Genomic DNA, 23227 nt, shown 5'->3' on the forward strand with positions numbered 1-23227 from the left:
AAAGGGGCTAAAACTGTACACAATATTTTAAGTGCAGTCTCACTATTGCTTTGTACAGTAGCAGCAACACTTCACTACTTTTATATTATGTTCTATTCCTTTAGCATGTCCATTTTGGGAGGCATTTAATAGTCAACCACATTGCTGTGGATCTGGAGTCACATGTAGGATGACAGATTTCTTGCACTTATGACAATCAACAGTAGGATTTTTAAATATCATCTGTTGGGATTTGAACCTGGGTCCCCAGAGCATTACTCTAGGTCTCTGGATTTCCAGTCCAACGACAATGCCTCTATGCCACCAACTCCTCATATGTCCATAATTCATTGAGTTGTAAAGGTCTACAGCACAGCAAAAGCTATAAGTGATTTTGTCATCATCTGTGGGCCCTCTTACGACTTAAGAGTCCAATGCAGAATTGGCATAGATGTCCACAGATTCATATTATTGTTGTTGGTGCTTGGGGGAAACATCTACAGCTTTGCCAAGTCTGGCATTGTGGATGTTGCAAGTTTGGCATATCAGGTTCTCAAAACATACTGACCCAGATTTCAGTGCTTGCCTCCATGTGGGCCGGTTAGCTCCAGTGTTTTCTCAAGGAAGGTGGTCTGCAATGTAAAGTTCGTCAGACTCTTTTAAAGCTATCCTTGTACCATTTGTGATCACACTTTACAACGAAGCCTACATTAAAGAGTTTGATTATAACAGAGACAGGATACATCCAGCTGCCCCCATTTTCTTGCTGCTTTTATATGATCCCAGAGATGAGGAGGATCTAGGACATCTAGGTAGCTAAGTAGCTACAATAGATGGCTGATACAAGGCGTTTCGCTGCATATTACATCTGCCAAAAGTACCAAGTAATTTGAGGTGTAGCTTCCATGCCATAATGGACTTTGTTTCGCCTTCCAACACCTTTCCCTCCACTGTAAAGCAGAGGTTAACAGGGTTCACCATCTGAAGGGGTAGATAACATTTGAAATGCAAGGTTGGAGATCTCGAGACCACTTCCGATCAGTGATCGGCCTCTTTTTCACTGATGTGGTATTACGTTGTTTGAGTGCATATGGCAAATAAGAAACTTTGCACCCTCACAATGTTTTTGACGTTCATACATGCTGTTTAGTGTTATGTAATTTTTCAAAATTTTAGGACAAGAGGGGAAGAAATTTTATAGCTTTTCTTGGACTAAAAGATTGAAATTAGTCAGTATGAATTACTCTTGGCTATTTTAATACATTTATTATGCAGTTTAAACAACCATGGGTTAAGCTGGTAAAATCTGAATTTGACAGTTATGTTACATGGTCATGTTCACATCTTGTTTAACTGTCACATCTCAAATGATCCTTTATCATTATTACAGATTACAACGTTCTTCGATGAATAGTATTGTACACTATTCAATATATATTGTTTTTTATGATAATTAAATATTAAAGGGTGTGTGTATGTATTGTGAGCTATATATTGTACTGTATGTGTATTGTGATGTTTATGTATGCCAATATATTTGTGCTTCTTTTCAAGAAGTTCCTCCTCCTACAGTCCCTAATATTTGTAAGTGTGCTTCTGTTCATTAACCAAATAACATTAGCAGATGTGAGGTTATCCACTTTGGTAGAAATAATAGTAGGAGGGATTATCATCTAAAGGGTGAAAAGCTGCAGCATGCTACAGTGCAGAGGGACCTGGGGGTCCTTGTGCACAAATCGCAAAAACCCAGTCTGCAGGTGCAGCAGATGATCATGAAGGCGAATGGAATGTTGGCCTTTATAGCGAGGGGTATAGAATATAAAAGCAGGGAGGTCTTGCTGCAACTGTACAGGGCACTGGTGAGGCCGCAACTGGAGTACTGTGTGTAGTTTTGGTCCCCGTATTTGCGCAAGGATATTTTGGCCTTGGAGGGAGTACAGAGAAGGTTCACCAGGCTGATATCGGAGATGAGGGGGTTGGACTATGAAGAGAGATTGAATAGACTGGGTCTGTACTCGTTGGAGTTTAGAAGGCTGAGGGGGGATCTTATAGAGACTTACAAGATAATGAAGGGGCTAGATAGGGTAGAGGTAGAGAGATTCTTCCCGCTTAGAAAGGATAGCAGAACTAGAGGGGGGGGGGGCAGTTTAGAATGGAGTTGAGGAGGAACTTCTTCACTCAAAGTGTGGTGAATCTCTGGAATTCTCTGCCATTGAAGTGGTGGAGGCTACCTTGTTGAATATATTTAAGTCACGGTTAGACAGATTTCTGATAGACCAGGGAATTAAGGGTTATGGGGAGAAAGCGGGAAAGTGGAACTGATTCACTTCAGATCAGCCATGATCTTATCGAATTGTGGGGCAGGCATGAAGGGCTAGATGGCCTACTCCTGCTCCTATTTCTTATGTCCTTATGTTCAAACAAACTAAATCAACAAACATTGGGATAAATTAAAAATGCAGTTCCTTAAAGGGATACTGCTTCAAAGTAAACAGAATCTCAAAGGAAATTTAAAACATCAAGACGAAATGTGATTTACGGGATTGATAACACACACAGGCAAACTAAAATATAAACCCCCACATAAACAAACTAAAATTTAAACTCTGCCAGTGCCCACCCAGTAAGGAAGGCCTTGATATTGCCAGCAGATACCACGGGGTGGGGGGGAATTTTCCTGTCCTATCTGCCATGGAAATCATAGCGGGGAGGGAAGGGGGGAATCATGCAAAGGCCCTTTGACCTCAGGTGGGACTTTCTGGTTTTAGGGCGAGCGTGGCTGGAAAATCCCGCCCAACATGTTCCCTTTCCAGGGACACCCAGCAGCAAATATAGCTGCAGAAGAGAGGTAGACAGTCCCCTCAATTGCCCACTGCCTGGAACTATTAATGGCCAGCTTGGCACTTCTTAGTAGCAAGCTCACAAGGAGGTCCTCTTCCCTTAATTTCCCCCTTCCCCTGCCCCTAACATTTGTGCGGGTGGTGTGTGTCTTCATTCTTTAAACTAATTGGAAAAAAAAGCCTCTGGCCAGACAAGTGTGTGTACCTCCCACTGAACATAGTGTCAACCCAGGGGAGCTCCCGCCCTCTCCTGTCCAATGAACCAACGGGGCGGCTGCTGTGTGGGTTCTCTGAGCTGTGACTGGAGGTTCTGGATCTCAATCATCTCTCCCCTCTTCCCGGGTCTGGTTTTCCGGTCCCAGCTCCGGACCTGAGTTTGCAGCATTGCAAAGGGGGCTGAGCGAGGGGGAGGAGGAAGCTGCAGGCGGGCAGACAGACAGACACTGCTGCATTCAGCTTGGGGCAGCATTGTGTGGGTTTTATATATATACGTTTTTTTGTTTTGCAGGTTGACATTATTCAGATGTATGTTTTGGTTTCATTTGAGGCAGTGAATTGACTGAGACCTTGTGAAAAGGGAGAGTGGGGAGGGAGGGAGGGAGGGAAAGGAGGATAAAGTTATGTCATGGAAGCTATTTGGATCTATCAGTTCCGTCTGATAGTGATCGGGGACTCGACGGTGGGCAAGTCCTGCCTCCTGCGGAGATTCACCGACGGAAAATTCAACGACGTGTCCGACCCCACGGTCGGGGTGGATTTCTTCGCCAGGCTGGTGGAGATCGAGCCGGGAAAGAGGATCAAGTTGCAGCTGTGGGACACGGCGGGGCAGGAGAGGTTCAGGTGCGCCGCGCTGCCCATTTTCCGGCTGCTGGTGCTGGTGGGGTGGGGGGTGAATTAGTCCCGGTTGCTGTTGAGCTGTGCTCCAGGCAGAGATGTCCTAGATTTACAACAGCTCCCCAACATCAGGCTAAATGATACAACTTTTGAATAGAGCATCTTTTTTTTGCTCTTGTTTTGTGTGGAAACCAGGTTTGCCAAAAGTGTACTTGTTCTGTTTTAAAAAAAATAAATTTCAGGTTTCCCTGGAGCTGGGGGGTTTTATGTTTTAGTTTGCCTGTGTGTGTGCTTATGTGGGGGTTTATGTTTTAGGTTGCTGGTGTGTGTGTATGTTTATGTGAGGAGTTATGTTTTAGTTTGCCTGTGTGTGTGTTTATGTACACATACATACAGACTGGGTTTTTGGAACTGTGATAGCCTCCTGTCATTTTTCAGAGGGAAAGACAGAACATAACCTTCGATTTTAACATCAGCTAAGTTCACAAAAATATTTTCAATTAATTTATTGTGTGGGCCAATTTGGATTGCTAATGGGAGGAGTTCAGTATGCAGCTGGAAGCTAAATTCCTGATCACTGCAGCTTGAGACTTGTTGATTGTGACAAGCTATTGCAACCATATGGCACACTGAATCCTAAATACCCAGGCAATTACAGAAGATTTATGATTGTGGTATTCTGGACTATTGCAGCACATTTAATTTCTAGATGTGGCCTGGTTGAAAAACATTGCAGTAAACAGGAGTAGAAGTCTGTTCAATAAGATCACAGTTGATCTGTACCCTAACCATTTGTTCATCTTGGCTTTCAAGTGACTTCTGTAATCAAGACATACCCATAGCCTTGCAAACTTGCATTTTAATCCCAGCACTTTGGTTTTCATAGCAGCAGATCTGATTAGTGAAATTTCACAGTAGAGTGTCAATGATTCTTAACATGGTGACCATACTTCCTTTCAGACAAGCTCAGGTACATGAAGTGACATTTCTTCTGTTAGTTTGAGAGGAAATGCTTCTATGGTGATTGAATCACATTTACTAAAATTGCTGGTATGAATTCAGTTTCTAATAGAGGAATTAGAGCTTAGCAAGTTGAATCTCTAAATGATCTTTGCTTTCATTTGTTCAGTTGTATACTCGTATTCCATGCTCACTTGCCTTAAATGTATTTCTCTGTGCTTATCCTTATTAAATTGCATCTGCCCTTCACCTATCAACTCAATGTACTAACCTGTCTGTCTTCATAACTATGTTTACAGTTCTTCTCATTGTTTACCAATCCTTCTGCTTTGCATTATTAGCCAATATCAAGATTGTGCTCCATACACTTCCAATTCATCCGCCCATCCACAAAAGTGGTCCTTCAACTGACTGTGTTATACACCATTTCCATTTCTTCTCCAGTCTGATAAGCACTATAGCATTAATTGCCCATCCCTAGTTGCTCTTGAGTAGGTATTAGACTGTAGCATATCCAAATAGTGAAGGTGTACTGTAGGTACTGCAAGGGAGGAAGTTCCAGGATTTTGACCCAGTGACAATAAAGAAAAAGTATTTTATGCCAAAGTTTGAATGGTGTGCAACTTAGAGGACAACAAGACAGTTATGTGTTTGATCTTATAAGTGGTGAAGATTATGAATTTGGGAGTTGCTGCCAGTGAAACTCAGCAAGTTGTTGCAGTGCATCCTGTTGATAATACATATGGCAGTCACATTTTTCTGGAGATGGATGTTAAATAGGACGATGGACTGCTAATTGGGTGGTTTGTCCTGGATGGTGTTGAGTTTCTTTTATGATTATATCTGAACCTGTCCAGGCAAGTGCAGAGTATTCCATCGCACTCCTGACATCCATAGTAGACATGATGTGGAGATGCCGGCGTTGGACTGGGATAAGCACAGTAAGAAGTCTCACAACACCAGGTTAAAGTCCAACAGGTTTATTTGGTAGCACATGGACTTTAACCTGATGTTGTGAGACTTCTTACTATCCATAGTAGATGCAGTGGTTGACTTTGGTGAGTTGGGACATCAGCCGCTTGCATGGAATATCATACTTCTGACCTAGTGAAGTAACCATGGCATTTATGTGGTTGGGCATATTGATTTTCTTCTGGTCAATGATGATCAGGATGTTCATAGTAGGGGATTTGATAGTAATGCTATTCAGTGCTGAGGAGAGGTGAGACAGTCACTGCCTGGTACTTGTGTGATGCACATGTTACTTGTCACTTTATCAGTTCAAGCCTGGACGTTATCCAGGTTTTGCTGTGACAGACTTGGGCAGTTTATCTATGTGAGCAAATACAAATGGAGCTGAACACTGCAATTGTTAGAAAAACAGTTCATTTCTGCCCTTCTATAATAAGGAACGTGATTGAGGAAGTAACTTAAATGCTGATCATGAACACTACCTTTGGGAACTCTCACATTGACATCTTGGAGCTGTGATGATTGGCTTCCGATAACCATGAGCATCTTGCTCCAAGGATGGCTGGTCACTGGAGAGTTTGGCCTTTGATCCCTGTTGACTATAATTCTTTGACGCAACATTCTCGAGGTGTCAAAATAATTTTTCTCTAATAGCTCTTATTGTGATTTTCTCAAGGGCTCCCTTTGATTTTTTTTTTGGGAGCTACTTTCTGGTTTGCAGGGACTCCTTAGATTTAAAAATTTAAGTTAGAAACTGAACTGTTCTTGAAGCAGAAATTTGCAAGTTCATTCTATGCTTCCCATTAAAGAATGCACAGGAAACAGGAGGTTCAGTGCTGGGCGGGTGGCCAAGTGCCCAACAAGAAAACTGTTTTCTTCATTCACTACTACTTCATCGTCTTCCTGCAGTGGCTGATAATTAAAGCAAGCCCAAGTCCTGAAAGGGTGGGCTCTTCTATATTTGCTGGACTCCCAGCTTTTTCTTAACATCAAAATATTTTTAAAAAGCACCTGCACAGCGACAGCCAGAATAAGTTTCTATAAAGATCAACACTTCTATAGCAGAATCATTTAAAGAAAAATCTAAGGGAAACAGAAATAAACTAGATTTCCCCCCATAGTATATTTTAATATATAGTATATACTCCAGATCAATTACTCTTGAACTTTACTCAAATAATTTATTGGACAGAAATAAGACAGGAGGAAAACCATTGGAAAGACTTTAACTTTTTTATTTGTTGTTGTTGTTCCAGTAGTAGTTTGCCAATTTGAAAGCCAGGCCCAGGAGGAGGGTATTTGAAAAAAAAAATTGGAAAAAACAAGCATTAGAAAATCATATACATAAATAAAATAAGCTGTTAAATGTGGAAGTGAGCAATGTTGCCTGTTACCCTTGCAACTTGAGAGGCCTCCATCTGTGCCACCTCCCCTTCCCCCGTTCTTTTTTGCTTGCTCACTCACACTTCTTGACAGAGCTGGAGCCATTTTACCCGCAAAGGATCTGTTACTAAGTTGCCCTCATCCTGTCCTGTCTCCATACCTCAGTCCTAACTTCTCAATTGCAGGTTCTCTCCCTTCTGCCCTTGCTGCTCCTCTAAGAACAGATTCTCACCCATTCTGTGTCTCCTGCTCCTTGCATTTCCAATCGAATTCTGCATGTTTTCCTTTTTTTTCAACAAGATACCTACGCCTTTGATTGTTTGGCCTTGGACAATAGAGAGGCTGTAATGTAAAATGATATTGTATGAGGATGACCTTTTTTGAATTTTTTTCAATCCACCTGTGCTGTTTTGTGGGCTGCTTTGGACACTTCAAAGAAAAATACGCTCATTTTCCCCATGTATTTTGAACCCTGACATTCTGTATAAACTACTTTGATATCAAGGGTAGTTCATTTACCTTGCTTCTGGAATTCAGCTGCAGGGCTGGAGCCGAGTGGTCCTGGCCAAATGTTTATTCTATACATTTTGAAAACTTCTGAATTTATTTAACTGTTTGCGTTGGATTAACCTCTCTTTATTACCTATTTTCCTTAAACAATGCAAATCCCATTTCCAAGGAGGTTTGAAGATTGTAGGAAGAGCCATTGCTATCTCTTTGCCAACTTTCAGTAGCTTAGGAATAATGATATTAGGGCCTGGAGACTTATCCATTGATTTTACCTTATTTTTTCTGAACTTATTCCTTTTTGACAGTTATCTGTATTCACTGTTCCATGTTACCCTCAAAGACGACTCCGTCTGCTATTACTTATAAAAATTGATGAAAAGTATTCATTTACTACTTTTATCCTCCACCCAAATAGATTCCTTTCATTTTTGACTATCCTGAAACTGAGTACTTATGTACTTTTTATATCCTTATGTAAGCCTGTACTTTTTTTTGGTCTTCTGTTGGTCTTCTTTCATATTTTAGCTCTTCTAATTTTCCTTTTTATCTCTCTACTATTTTCTAATCTTGATTGTCTCCCATCTCTTTCTGTCTTTATCATATTTTGAGTTTTATTTTAGTTTTATTCTCTATGGAATTATGACACCTTATACCTTTTTACCTTATAAACGTATATTTATTTTGTATTCTTATGCATCTCCTATTTAACGATTCCCACATGCCCTTCTAATTAGGACCAGAGTTTCTTCCTTGTGATTTTACAACTACGTTGTGGTTATTATTTTGCAATTGCAATTCTGCTTTTTTCATGAGTCATTTATCCCATGTTATTCCCCAGAATAAATCAAGCAATTCCTTTCTCCTTGTTGGATTTGAAATAGTCCGATGCAGGAAGTAATTCTGGGGTTGTTCTGACCACAATCATTGCTTTCATTCCCAAATGTCTTGATTGACAGCAAAATCAGCTGATCAGCCTTGTACTTGATCACATCTTGAACTGGTTGCAGATTTATGCTTCTTTCTCATTGCCACTGTTTGGTGAACTGTACTGCACGCCCAAGAATTGCACCATGAACATGCTTTTAACAATGCTCTCATAACAACACCAGATACCTTGTTTGCCTGCATCTGCCTCAAAATATTGATTCTTTGTTATGAGTTGACTAACTCAAAAAATGGCCAGATTTTAGGTAGTATTTGAAAATTTTCCGCCCAAGGAATAACAACATTGTATAAATAACCAGATGTCAGTAGTTACTGTTCACAGAAAATTGCTATTCATTACTTGAATAGATCCTAACCTCAGTTTTCAGACCCCAAAACAGGGTCCTATTGTAAAGATAAACTTTGTATGTATATGAGAGAAAACAATTTATAAATATAAAACAACGTATGTACACCGAAGACAAACTGATCAAAATGCTTACATTACAGTTAATATCAATGAAAGGGGCTAGTGTTAAGCTGCTGCTGATTCTGTACTCCAGCATGGCTCAGAAGCATTCAATTTATTGTCTATGCAGAAATTCATTTTGGGTACGTTGCTCAATTATTTAAAAATTACATATAACTAAATAGTAACACTAGAAAGAAAATTACCCTATCACACAAGTCTAATTTTGATTGAAATATATTAAAAGCTATTCCATAACATTAAAATGATCAGTCACTGAGTCCTATCATGAGTGCACACACTCATCCATTCATTAAACTCCTGTTAAGAATTGTTAGAGATGAGTACAAATGAATTCAAGAACTGATCTATCTGCAATTAAGGTATCACAGCCGTTTCCTTGAATGTTTCCAATCTCATACAAAACACACTATAGGCATTCTTTGCACGCATGTTTTGTCAAGAAAGATCTGATCATCAAATACACTTCCTGATTCAATATCTGTACCCTTAAAAAGTTTATTTTCCTAAGACCAGGGCCCAACAGAGCACACTGGGACCTGTGCTCTAGAGGTCACAGGTTTATTGGCCAAGTAGCCTACCAGTCTGCGTGGTCAGTCTCCAAAGCAGGAAGACCATCCCGATTCACAGGATTCTCAGCCAATGAATGCTGTCGTTCGGAACAACAGCAATCATTGGCCACGTAGGATGATTCAGATTCAGGTACCCCAGGTATACCTTCCAGACCACAAGAAACTACAAAGGGTCATGAATGAAGCCCAGTCCAACACTCAAACCAGCTTCCCATCCACTGACTCTGTCTACATTTTCCACTGCCTTGGCAAAGCAAACAGCATGATTAAGGATCCAAGCATTCCAGACATACTGTCTTCCGTCTTCTTCTGTCGGGAAAAAGATTCAAAAGTCTAGGATCACGTACCAATTGATTCAAAAATAACTTCTTCCCTGTTGCCATTAGACTTCTGAATGGACCTACCTCACATTAAGTTGATCTTTCTCTACACTCTAGCTATGACTGTAACACTACATTCTGCACTCTGTCCTTTCCTCTTAAGTACAGTATGCTTTGTCTGAATAATGGACAAGACGCAATACTTTTCACTGTATACTAATACATGTGACAATAATAAATCAAATAGCTTTCTTGCTTGATTCATGTGCATTCTGTTTTGTTGGAGCTTTCTTCATTACAGACGTGATTGGGGCAGTTGAAACAGAAGGTAAAATAAACCCATGTCTACACTTGTCTCGAGAAAACCATTCCCAACCTCCGTGCCCTCAATGGCATGTTTCCTTCCCCATCTTCCTGACCTGACCACCTCGCTCTTTGGCATAGCTCCGTCTCTTATTGTGTCCATCAGTTTTGACACTTTTCATCAGAGTGAATGCTCTGGCTGAGGTAATTTAATCATTCTGTTTTCTAATCATCAAGACTTTGTTTAACTTCAGTTAATTAACTTCAGGTGAAACTTCCTCTTGCCCAAGGAGGAAAAACTTCATTGCTAAATTGACCCAAGTGACAGGGGATTCACAAGGTAAATATTTGGGGTTGTGGGAATATGGCCTGGGTGGGATTGTGGTCAGTGCAAATTCAATGGACCAAATGACAGCCTCCTGCACTGTAGGGATTCTAGGATTCTATTCTATTCTATTCTTGCTGTCAGTGCTTCCTGGAGTTCTGGTATTGGGTCTCTAAGATTAACTGAGGTGATGAGGGAGGCCCAGAAACAGGAGAAGCACCAGAATCCATGATTTCTCTTCTTGCCTGTGTCTAAGACAATATCAGGAGAGACATCCAAACAGTATAAGATTTTCAACTACACCCATGTACAGGCTTTGTCCTAAAATCTATAAACTAGTTCTTTCACATTTTGCTCAATTTTAAAAAAAATTATCATTTTTACAAACTTTCCCATCGAGTTCCTGCACTTCATTATTCCTGATTAGGTGCACAGAACTGTATCATCGTGAGCGTTATGCCATTGTGCTCTGGCAATCATTTGTGTAGAGGATGAAAGGCAAGATGCAGTACATATGAGATCCTAGTTCAGGATGAAAATCCCACACTTTAAAGACAATGCACAAAGCACAAAATGAAGTATGTTAGCTTTTAACTTCAATCCTGTTTTCTCACCACAATTTTAATCTGATATTTACTGTGAACTTTGTTTCCTTCTCTTCCTAAATCCTATTGTTTGCAGGGTTAATAAAGTAATTTTACATAACTACTTTATATGGCTGAATCTTCTGTACATCAAAAGAATTTTCGCACTCTGGGCCACTTCTGGGTCTTGACCCTGTTTGCTGCAGGAGCGCACCCCCTAAGGTAATGCAAATTCATTCCTCGGGTTGGATGGATTGCCCCTTAGTGTCCAAAGCTGTGTAGGTTAAGTGGATTAACCATGTAATTTCCCTTGGCCATGATAAACTCCCCTTAGTATCCAAAGATTTGTAGGTTAGGTGGATTAGCTGCAGCATTGCAGGACAGGGCTGGGGAGTGGACCTGGGTAAGATGCTCTTTCAGAGAGTCAGTGCAGGCTCGATGCCCAAATGGCCTCCTTTTGCACTTTGGGGCTTCTGTGTTTTATGAGATGCACCTAATTACCGTCTACCATTTATGGACAGTGAGCCAGACGTAGAGGCAAGAAAAATGAGTCAGTGGCTAAGACTGCAATGCAGACTGACAGCCTTTGCTGTGCATTTAGCGAGCGTGTTGCTGGTTTGTGTGGGATGGGAGGCTGGACAAAATGGAGCACTGGAGCCAGGAGTGTCACTTCGTCACTGCTAGCACTATTTCTTACTGCATTTTCCAGGTGATTTGAAGGAAATTTCAAGCCCCTGCCTGCAGAAGACCTCAGGCTTGCCAATTTGACCCATGGCAACAGAGTTAATTAATTTGCCATGGTGCTGCAACCTCCTGCTTTATCTGCCTCCTGTTACCAGACAAGTTGCAGACACAGCTGGGGCCCTGAGAGATGCTGGTAAAATCTGTTATACTGGAAAATTGCTGCTAATTGGTTACTGATGAGCCTTAATGACTCCCTGTTGCTGCCAGGAGAGTTGTCATCACCACATTGAAGAAGCACCACTGGGGAAAAGTGCAAGGCTGCAGGAATGATTTGGTGTACTGACACAACCTCTTTTTCCACTATTTTTCTGCTTCCTGGCTATAAATGTACTTTGATTCCCTGAAGAAATGTGCTCTGATTCCCAATAGCCTGGTCTCTAAGAAAATGCTAAAACAAACTCATTGACCTCTTGCACAATTTCTTGACTTCCTCTTTGTTAAACAATGGAAGTGGGGGCAATGACACAGAGTAGACAAGGGAGGGAACTTGTACAAAGCCTTACGAATTGTTACACTGTCTTTCTCACTGCTGCAAATTCCAAACCATCTTTGCACCTCGTATTGTCCTTTGAGATCATAGAATCCCTACAGTACAGAAAGAAGCCATCCAGCCCATCAAGTCTGTACTGAGCACATTGCACCAGGCCCTATTCCCCTATCCCCACACATTTATCCATTAATTCCTCTGACACTAGGGTCAATTTAGCATGGCCAATCAACCTAACCTGCACATCTTTGGACTGTGGGAGGAAACCAGAGCATCCGAAGGAAACGCGTGCAGACAAGGGGAAAAAGTGCAAGTTCCACACAGACAGTGACTCGAGGCTGGATTTGAACTTGGGTCCTTGACATTGTGAGGCAGCAGTGTTAACCACTGTGCCACCTTGCCATCCAAAAATTATACATGATTCAAAGCAAACTAATGTAGCTTGTTGGTCAATAGTCTTTTTTTGAAATTACTGTTCTTTTTTTCTTCTCTTGTTTTTGCTTATTTTTTTCCCTTTTTAACTCGCTCATTAAATACTTAATCCTGTGCAACAGTGCTTTGGTAAGTGGGGCATGATGTGTTACAGCAGTCTGAGTCCTGCACTTTTGGACAATACTATTCAACTCCTTATACTTGTTCTTGAGATCAGTTTTATTTGTTGCAGACAAAGTTCTGACCAAAGCAAGCAATCCTTCTCTTATGGCAGACATATTCTTGTCCTTTGAGTTGCTGTAAAAGTGCTTCTTAACTACTTTCTCCAATAACTCTCAGTGCAGGCCTATCAACATGCCTTGTAGGATATTGAACAACATAATCCTCTAATTTATTCATTATTCAAATATCAAAGAATAACAACTTTATCCTTCCATTGTATGCATCACATCAAATCAGGGCTGACCAGTTTCACCTGCCACTAGTTTGCCAAGCTGTTGGGTAAGTCTCTTTTTTTGAGATAGAATTCATTTAAATAGAGTTAATGCAACCCAATGGATGATCCTTGCAATGTAAAGGATCCTTCGTAAGCTCTGCCAGTCTGGCATCTTTTTTATTCTTCCTGAAGCCAGGCGAATTTCCGGTCCAGTTCAATTTGAGCAATAACTTGATATTTGCTAATGCTTTTGACTTTCCACTACTGTTTATGATGCTTCATGCATTACAGGTATCACAGTGAATTAGAAGATATATGAATGGAAAGTTAATTATTACAGTGGCACAGTGGTTAGCACTGCTGCCTCACAGCGCCAGGTACCTGGGTTCAATTCCCAGCTTGGATCACTGTCTGTGCGGAGCTTGCATATTCTCCCCATGTCTGCACAGGATTCCTCCGAGTGCTTCGGTTTCCTCCCACAGTCTGAAAAGATGTGCTGATTAGATGTATTTGCCATGCTAAATTCTCCTTCCGTGTACCCGAACAGGCACCAGAGTTTGACAATGAGGTGATTTTTGATTTGATTTATTATGGTCATATGTATTAGTACGCAGTGAAAAGTATTTTCTTGCGCAGTATACAGACAAAACATACCGTTCATAGAAAAGGAAAGAAGAGAGTGCAGAATGTAGTGTTACAGGGTGTAGAGAAATGCAAGGCAGGTCCATTTAAAAGTCTGACCCTAGCAGGGAAGAAACTGTTCTTGAGTCAGTTGGTACATGAGCTGAAACTTTTGTCACAGTAACTTAATTGTAGTGTTAATTTAAGCCTACTTGTGACACTAATAAAAAAAACTTGTAGTTAGATGGTTGGGGTTAATGTTAAGTGTTAATTTTTTCGTTTTCTGTACAAAACTAAGCTAGATTTGGTTTTAAACTTGTAGTCAAGTTTGGAATCAGATTTGAGAACAGATAAATTCTACTTTGAGCATAAAAAGTCATCTAATTGCTCCAAGAGGGATGTCCAAGCCTTGCACTGCTGGCCTGTAAAGCTGTTTACCAAGGAGCTTTGCGGTTAGTATAAATCAATGTTTCTGTTAATTTGCATGTATTTTATTTGGTGATATTAATGAACTGACTTAGCATTTAATGAGAAAACACCAAAACATTGCTGGAGAAGTCATTTATCTTAAATAGATTGGTAGGTAAAGTGAGAAATGCTGTGTCTGATAATTCATTTAGTTTATTGGCAAAATACTCCTTAAACACCCATACTGAGAAGCATAATAAGGTGGCTTCGCCAAGCTTGTTTTTGCCACAGGGTCTCAAAAATAGCAATGGATCTCCTTTTTACAAAGTAGAAATGTGGCATCTTTCTTGTATCATTTTCTTTATTGAATTCTTCCTGCTCGATGCAACACTAGCCAATGTTTTATGACCATCCAGTTTTTCGAACTGAAGCCCTGTAGCCTTATGCACCATTTTGCTGCTTCCTATCATTGCTTTTCCTGAGCTATGGCTTTGTTGTAAATCATCTTTTAATACCTGCTGTCATAGCAGCATATTGTCTTATAATGCAACAATATGTTGCTCTTTCACTACTCAGATGGAAAGGCCGCATTTTTAAAAAGTGTTTGTCTTCATTCTTGAACTTTAATAATGATCTATCTAGTTTACTTACATGTACTGTAAAAATAGGAACCATGTCCTTGGTTCTGACATTCATAGGAACGTTGGTTGGGATTTTCTGGCCCCGCCCAGGACAGTGAATTTCTGGTACTGGCGAAAGTCAGTGGACTTCAGACTGGCTTTCCAAATTTTTCATTCCAACCTGCAACGGGTCCTGTCAGCAGAACTTGAAAATTCCAGCCAGAGATTTGCAACCCAGATTGTGACCTTACTGTCCAAAAAAGAGCCATCCAGCCTAATGCCACTTTCCAATATTTAGTCTAAAGCCTGTAGGTCATGGCACCTGAAGTGCAAAGCCACATTTTTTAAATGCAATGAAAAAGAAACAGGCTAAAAATGTACAGAATCCTTTTGCAATATCAACTCTGAATTTCAGACTGGACATAAAGCGTAAGAAAGAAAAGCACAGATCTCATTCAATTGTCTGAGCTTTGTAGTCTGGGGTGGCATTTGGTTTGTACGAAACATTATTGACAAAAAATGCTCAATTGGACCTGAATACCTGGCGTGGGGTATAACAGGAAGTCATTGTGCTGCTTCCTGAGATTAATTCCTATCCTATTGTTACCAGTTACCAGTGGATGCATTATCCCAACAAGGAATTGATGCCTTTAGGAGGGGATTGGAGAAAATTGTGAAGGGGGAAGAGGTCTTTGTTCCAAGCTATGGTCAAAAATGCTTTCAAACAAATCCCATTTATGCTAGCTTTTGTCTCGTGTTCAACCAAATGAATGTGACCATTGCTTGACTGTTGGGACAAGCCTAACCCTGTCGTTACATTAAATTTACACACGTTTTCTTTATCGGAGAAAATAAATTGTGATCAAGAGCAAAAGCATTGCTTGTTTTCTTTTGCTTCCTCCCTCGCTTAGAAATGCACAATGCCACCTGTAAGATGTTGCACAGACAGCAAATCTGTGATCTGGTGGTATTTAGGGAAGTGTTCACTGCTGTTAGCTACTTTATATGGGGAAAAAGGAAACAACTGCCAGGCATCTGCTTAGATGCACGCAAGAGGTGGAAAGGCCCAAAATGAGAGGGAACAATGAGTTTTTTTTAAATATGTAAACTCTATTATGTACCATAATTGAGAATCCTATCTCCCATTTCCACGAACAACAGGAATTGGTGAATGATTGAGAATCCTCAGTTTTTGCTAGAATAAAGGCAAGTACTATAGAATTGTAGAATGATTACAGCACAGAAGGAGGCTATTCAGCCCCTAGTGTCCTTGCAAGCTAGTCCAGCTACCCCATCCTTTCCCTGTGGCGCTGGGTTTTTGTTTCCTTTTCAGGTGCTTATGATTTCCTTTTGAAAGCCATAAATGATTTGGCTCCCCCACACCCTCAGGCAGTGCATTCCAGACTTTACCCACTCACTGCGTAAATAGGTGTTTCCTCACATTGTGGCTGTTTATTTTGCCAGTTACCTTGTACCAGTATCCTCTGGTTCTCGACCCATCTTTCATCAGAAGTAGTTTCTCTCGATTTACTTGCTTTGGACCCTCGTGATTTTGAATATTTCTATCAAATCTTTCAGCCTTGTCTTCTCAAGAGAAGCCCATAACTGAAGCCTTCATCCCCGAAACTGTTATCATTAATTGTTTCTACACACTCTCTTAAAGCCTTCCTAAAATATGGAACTCAGGATTGGAAAAATACCACAGTTGAGATTGAATCAGTCTTTGATAAAAGATTCAGGATAACCTCATAAGAACATAAGAAATAGGAGCAGGAGTAGGCCATCTAGCCCCTTGAGCCTGCCCTGCCATTCAATAAGATCATGGCTGATCTGAAGTGGCTCAGTTCCACTTTCCCGCTTTCTCCCCATAACTCTTAATTCCCTTGCCTACCAAAAACCTATCTACCCGTGTCTTAATTATATTTAGCGCGGTAGCCTCCACCACTTCAACGGGCAGAGAATTCCAGAGATTCACCACCCTTTGAGTGAAGAAGTTCCTCCTCAACTCCGTTCTAAACTGCTCCCCCCCCCTTATCTTGAGGCTGCGCCCTCTAGTCCTGCTGTCCTTTCTGAGCGGGAGGAATCTCTCTACCTCTACCCTATCCATCCCCTTCATTATCTTATACGTCTCTATAAGATCCCCCCCCTCGTCCTTCTGAACTCCAACGAGTGCAGACCCGGTCTATTCAGCCTCTCTTCATAGTCCAACCCCCTCATCTCCGGTATCAGCCTAGTAAACCTCCTCTGCACTCCCTCCAAGGCCAAAATATCCTTGAGCAAGTGTGGCGACCAAAACTGCACACAGTACTCCAGCTGTGGCCTCACCAGTGCCTTGTACAGCTGCAACAAGACCTCCCTGCTTTTATACTCTATCCCCCTCGCTATAAAGGCCAGCGTCCCATTCGCCGCCTTGATTAGCTGCAGACTGGGTTTTTGCGACTCATGCACAAGGACCCCAGGTCCCTCTGCACCGTAGCATGCTGCAGCTTTTCGCCTTTTAAATAGTAATCCCTCCTACAATTATTCCTGCCAAAGTGGATAACCTCACACTTGCTAACATTGTATTCCATCTGCCAGGTCCTCGCCCACTCGCTCAGCCTATCTAGATCCCTCTGCAGACTTTCTACACCCTCCGCACAATTTGCTTTTCCGCTTATCTTCGTGTTGTCAGCAAATTTCGACACCCTACACTCAGCCCCCTCCTCCAGATCATCTATATAAATGATAAATAGTTGAGGCCCCAGCACCGATCCCTGCGGTACTCCACTAGTCACCAACCACCAATCAGAATAGCACCCATTGATACCAACTCTGCCTCCTATTAGACAACCAATCCTCTATCCACGCTAACACCTTACCCCCAACTCCATGCTTCCTAACCTTCTGAAGCAACCTTTTGTGTGGCACCTTAACAAACGCCTTTTGAAAATTGAGAAACACCACATCCACCGGTTCCCCTCTGTCTACCGCAGTAGTCACATCCTCGTAGAATTCCAATAAATTTGTCAGACATGACTTCCTCTTAACGAATCCGTGCTGCGTCTGCTCTATCAAACAGTTCTTCTCAAGGTGCCTCGCTATTTCTTCTTTGACGGATTCAAGCATTTTTCCAACAACAGATGTTAAACTAACCAGCCTATAATTCCCTGCCTTTTGCCCGCTACCTTTCTTAAACAGCAGCATAACATTAGCCGTTTTCCAATCTTCCGGCACTTCCCCGGAATCCAGCGAATTTTGATAAATAATTACTAAGGCATCCACTATCACATCTGCCATTTCCTTCAGAACCCTGGGATGCATTCCATCCGGTCCCGGGGACTTGTCCACCATCAGTCCTGCTAGTCGATCAAGCACTACCTCTCCAGTGACAGTAATCGCATTCAGGCCCTCAACTCCTACCATCCTTCTATCTTTAATACCCAGCAAACTATTCGCGTCTTCCTCCGTGAAGACCAAGGCAAAAAACTTATTTAAGGCCTCAGCCATTTCCTCATCCCCCACCACTAAATCCCCCCTCTCATCCTCTAAGGGTCCAACATTCACTCTAGCCAGCCTCCTCCTCTTTATATATTTATAAAAACTCTTACTGTCCTTTTTTTATATTTAGTGCTAGCCTAGCTTCATAGTCTATCCTTCCTTTCTTTATCAACTTCTTAGTCAATCTTTGTTGATTTTTAAACCTCTCCCAATCTTCTACTCACCCACTACTTTTAGCCACTCTAAACGCATCAGCTTTTAACTTAATACTCTCCTTTATTTCCTTCGATAACCACGGCTGATTATCCCTTCTCCTACATTCCTTCTTTACCATTGGAATATATTTCTGCTGAGCACCGAAAAAGATCTCCTTAAAGATCCTCCCCTGTTCCTCAGCAGTCCTATTTACCAATCTGCGCCCCCAATCTACATTTGCCAATTCCTCTCTCATCCTATCGTACTCCGCTCTGTTCAAACAGAGGACACAGGTTCGGGACCCTACTTTCTCATCCTCCACCTGCATCAAAAACTCAACCATACAATGATCGCTTGTCCCAAGTTCCCTAATTCTACCTGCCTCATTACATAACACCAGGTCTAAGATAGCTCACTCCCTCGTCGGTTCCATCATACACTGTTCAAGGAAACTATCCCGGCAGCATTCCAAGAACTCTTCCTCAAGCCCACCGCGTCCGACATGGTTCAACCAATCAATATGTAGATTGAAATCCCCCATAATTATCGCTGTTCCATTCCTGTACGCATCATTTATTTGCTTGTTTATAGCCCGTCCCACCTCCAAGTTATTATTTGGGGGCCTATAGACCACACCCACCAGCGTCTTCCTCCCCTTACTGTTCCTTATCTCCACCCACAACGATTCCACGTTCTGCTCTTTGGAGCCTATATCTTCCCTCACTACTGCCCTGATATTACCCTTAATCAGCAGAGCTACCCCACCCCCTTTTTCCTCCTGTCTATCCTTCCTAAACACTTGATACCCCTGGACATTCAGCTCCCGGTCCCTGTCACCCTGCAACCATGTTTCCGTAATGGTCACCAGATCATATCCATTTGTGCTGATTTGTGCCACCAGCTCATTCACTTTGTTCCGAATGCTTTCTGCATTCAGGTAAAGTGTCTTTATCCCAGCCTTTATCTGTACCCTATTTGAAGGAACGCTACCAACCTTTCTCATGCCCCCTACTCCCTTTATTATTGGGACATCCTCAACATTTTCCCGTGCCCGTACCCTCTCTTTTACTTTAGACATTGTAATTTCTCCTACCCCCGCACTCTCAGTGCTCAGTGAAAGCAAAACTGAAAAACGAGAGACAGCCGTGTAGGATGGGAATGGGGTTGCAGTGAGGCAATCCAAGGTAACCAAAAGGGAGTCAATCTAAAGTTGTTGAACTCCGCTCAATTAGATTTTTCTTAGTCTGAGATTGATCTATGACAGAAAGGAGATTGATCTTAGTTGGCAATGCCTTGAGATGTTGTGTGAAACTTTGCATCTTGAACATCCTGGCAGATGATCAGAAAAGGAGATACTGAAATGTGTATAGTTGGGAGTTTTCTTAGTGAAGTTAATATGCTGTCTTTCACTGCAATTAATCATAAGTGTTAATAACCAGAACCTATTGAAACATTTAATGACACGATAAAAAACTTAAATGCTCATTTTGAGGACAGTATTCCAAAGGTTGAGGAACAAATGCTTTAACCAACTATTGTATCTTGACAATCTAATTCAATAGAAATTTAGTTAAAAGTAAAGTTACAATTGGGAAAATGACTGATCAAATGAAATTTAATCAAGGATTTCATTTGAACAGATGTTCCTAAGTGAAAAATTTTTATGGTTTCGCTTCTTTCACCACCTGAGCAGGATATGATATTCTCGGGGGAGTCTTATATTTTTGTATCTGGTACTTAAAAGTATTTATAGTTTGAGTTTTAGTTAGTTGCTAATCTTGATGTTTTAAATTGACTTGCTTTGACTCAATTTTCCAAATTTGTATCCAAACTGTTCTAATTTTTAAAAATGTGTTAGATGCTCCCTTTTTAAGTGTTGGCTTGACTTATTGTTATAAGTTAGATAACAGGGTTTTAAGACAGCAATTACACAAGTCTTTGCCCTGTTGGAAATTAACTTTTCCAGGCAGTGCATTCATTATTGGACTATTACTGTGGTCTCTTGCATGAGGGAGTTTTCACTGGCACGTTGTTGCAATTGCAATGTCAATCAAATGCCAATGAATGGTTATATAATATTGAATCAATTGCCTGGGCAACCTTGCAAAGTCCTCCTCACCAACATTTTGGAGACTGGTGTCACAGACTGGCCAAGCAACAGCCAGTCATACAAGCGGTATCATAGTCATTGCATCCATCACCATCTCTGAGTTGATCCTGTCCTTGTTAGCAGGACAAATTCGCAGTAAATGAGGGCACAATAATGTGTACTTGGGTGGGAGCAGTTCTTTGAGCGCTTACATTGACAAGCCAGTTTAAGTCGCGTGGCTTCAGAGAAGATCAAGGAAATCTCCTGCTGGTAATCACTGAGCTCCCCACTTCCTCAGTACTCCTCCACATTTCATCTAATTTGGAGGAAGCTCAGGAAAGTGTTGGATGGGAAACTTCAATGTTCCCTACCAGCGGTGGCTCACTCATAAAACAACTAACTAGGCCAAATTATGAAGCCAGTAACTGCCAGAGTAATGCTAATTAATTAAAGTGATGAGGTAACCAACCCAATGAAGTAATATAAATGAACTCAAGAAATCTATTTGTCACAGACACAGCTGCCCATAAGGGCTTCTGTGAAGCTATGATTCTATTGGTAGACCTGATCATCATCTTAAGGCAAAGATCCTGAAACTGGTGAATAATTATACAGGGCTATCTTTGTTAAAGACCCAAAAACTACAGGTTATCATCAGAGCTTAGCAGTCTGAGAACAAAAGAGGGTTAACATGTCACAAAAATGCCCGAATAAATGAGTAAAATTCAAAAATATTAGGACATTAGACTTTAGAATTGAGAGAATATACATAGGTGAACAGCTATTTTTATTCAGAAGCCTTCATACACAGAATGGGCAGCAGTAGCCTTAGAATGAGGCATTACCTCACTTGTATTATTTATCAGGTATTATAGTGCTGCTTTCCTTTTATGAAAATAAAGATGTTTAATTGCTTTATTCACTGGCAAAATAAATTTAGGGAGGATTAATGCTAATAAAAGTTGGTACTATATCTATTAAGGAGAAAGTAATTTACTCTGCAATGTACATATCCTCTTGTATTACAGGTTACATGATTCTTTAATAAATTTGTAAATAAGTTAGCAAAGCGTAACATCTCTTAGTTTTTTTTGTAAGCAGTTTTAAGAACCCACCATTCTGAAAGTGGGAATTTACAAAATCTGTGTGTAAACCAAACAAGAGAGTTGTAGGCACTTACAAACTGAATAAGGAAATTTCTTTTATTGAGATCATATCGAGTTTTTGCACTTTTTTTAAACAAGGGACTTTCAGCATTAGTTGATCGCATTTTTTTTTGCTGGGGGCGAAACTTTATGTCTAAGCAAAATATTAGCATTAAAATTATTTTTAAAGTACTTGATCATTGATTTTCAAGAGGAAAATTGTTTCTGATACTTTTTTTTTCCCCCTTCTTAGGTCCATAACACGTTCTTACTACCGTAATTCAGTTGGTGGGCTTCTTGTCTTTGATATCACAAATCGTAGATCTTTTGAACATGTGCGTGACTGGTTGGAAGAAGCCAAAATGCATGTCCAGCCATACCGAATCATTTTTCTACTTGTCGGACACAAATGTGACTTGGCAACCCAGAGGAAAGTTTCGAAGGAGGAAGCGGAGAAACTTGCGGCTGTATCTGGTATGAAATACATAGAGACTTCTGCAAAAGATTCTACGAATGTGGAGGAGTCCTTCACTGTTCTAACCCGAGAGATATATGAGCTGCTCAAAAAAGGCAACATATCCATCCAAGAAGGGTGGGAAGGTGTTAAGAGTGGTGTGGTTCCTAATGTTGTTCATTCTTCTGAGGAAGCTGTGCAACCTGGAAGACGGTGCTTTTGCTAATCAAAGGGATAAAGAACTCTGTATTCCAAAGAGTTGCTTAATGTACTGTTCTTAGCCTTTTCTGCAAGCTTATCTGGAAACGTCAGCAAATCTACTAGGGCTTATCCTAGGTCTGCCATAGATTTGGTTAAAACATATTTTGTTGGAAAGTAAGTACCTCAGTTTGGCTACAAAGCTTCTCGAACATGAAATGCACAAATTTTATTTTATCAGAGCTGCAGAGTTTAATAGTGTATTTTTTGCACACTAAAATCAAGTTTTATTTTTGGGACTTGTTGCCTTACTGTAAGATTAGCCGATCTGTTAGAGAAACTGAAGAATATAATTAAAGATTTAATGAAAGTGTATATTTGATATGAGGCATTTACCCAAAGCAATGATTTTAAATAAGGTTTAATCAAATTCAGAAATGCTTGAATAGTTTCTGGGATGTGCAAAGCATTCTTGGCTTTAAATGACTAAATGTTTTAAAAGTAGAGTTTTGTTTGTTCCTACGCAATTCCTTAATTCCATGTTTTTTAATTAAACTCTATGAATTATGAATATTTTTCAACGTTTTGATTTGAACCTAGTTGCTGTCCTTGCAAGTTTAATGGGTGAAAAACTTGAAAGCAATGAAGAGGGAAATGAAAACATTTTGCAATGAATTACAACAAAATTGAACTGTTAACAGGCTCCAAAAGTTTTACTGCCGCAATTTATCACTTTGTTGATGTCTGTGTTGCTGCAGTAAGACGTTTATGGTTCAGGCAAGTTAGCAAACTAAATGTTTCGCTAATTGTATGCACAGAGATGTTGGTCAGAGCCCCTGCATTATATTTTTGTTGGTGAGACAACATTGTTTAATGCAAAAACAGAAAATGCTGGAAAATCTCAGCAGGTCTGACAGCATCTGTG

General features: G+C 40.7%; 1 protein-coding gene across 1 annotated transcript; it reads left to right on the forward strand.

Annotated features, from left to right (window-relative positions):
- The first annotated feature begins 3253 nt into the window (after positions 1 to 3253).
- LOC145349024 (ras-related protein Rab-39A-like) lies at positions 3254 to 22873 on the forward strand. Its single transcript, XM_080197254.1, has 2 exons — positions 3254 to 3659; positions 21904 to 22873. Exons 1-2 carry the CDS (start codon positions 3445 to 3447, stop codon positions 22328 to 22330), a joined length of 642 nt encoding a protein of 213 aa, XP_080053380.1. The 5' UTR covers positions 3254 to 3444; the 3' UTR covers positions 22331 to 22873.
- Positions 22874 to 23227: the final 354 nt, after the last annotated feature.

Source organism: Carcharhinus amblyrhynchos, chromosome 10, assembly GCF_965287045.1.
Source record: "Carcharhinus amblyrhynchos chromosome 10, sCarAmb.v2.hapA, whole genome shotgun sequence".
Classification (NCBI taxonomy): Eukaryota; Metazoa; Chordata; class Chondrichthyes; order Carcharhiniformes; family Carcharhinidae; genus Carcharhinus; species Carcharhinus amblyrhynchos.

Excerpts from the sequence above, each read along its gene's own strand:
- LOC145349024 (XM_080197254.1), top strand. The coding sequence starts at position 3,445 with ATGGAAGCTATTTGGATCTATCAGTTCCGTCTGATAGTGATCGGGGAC. Across the intron at positions 3,660-21,903 it reads GCGGGGCAGGAGAGGTTCAG|GTCCATAACACGTTCTTACT; the intron begins GTGCGCCGCGCT and ends CCCCCTTCTTAG.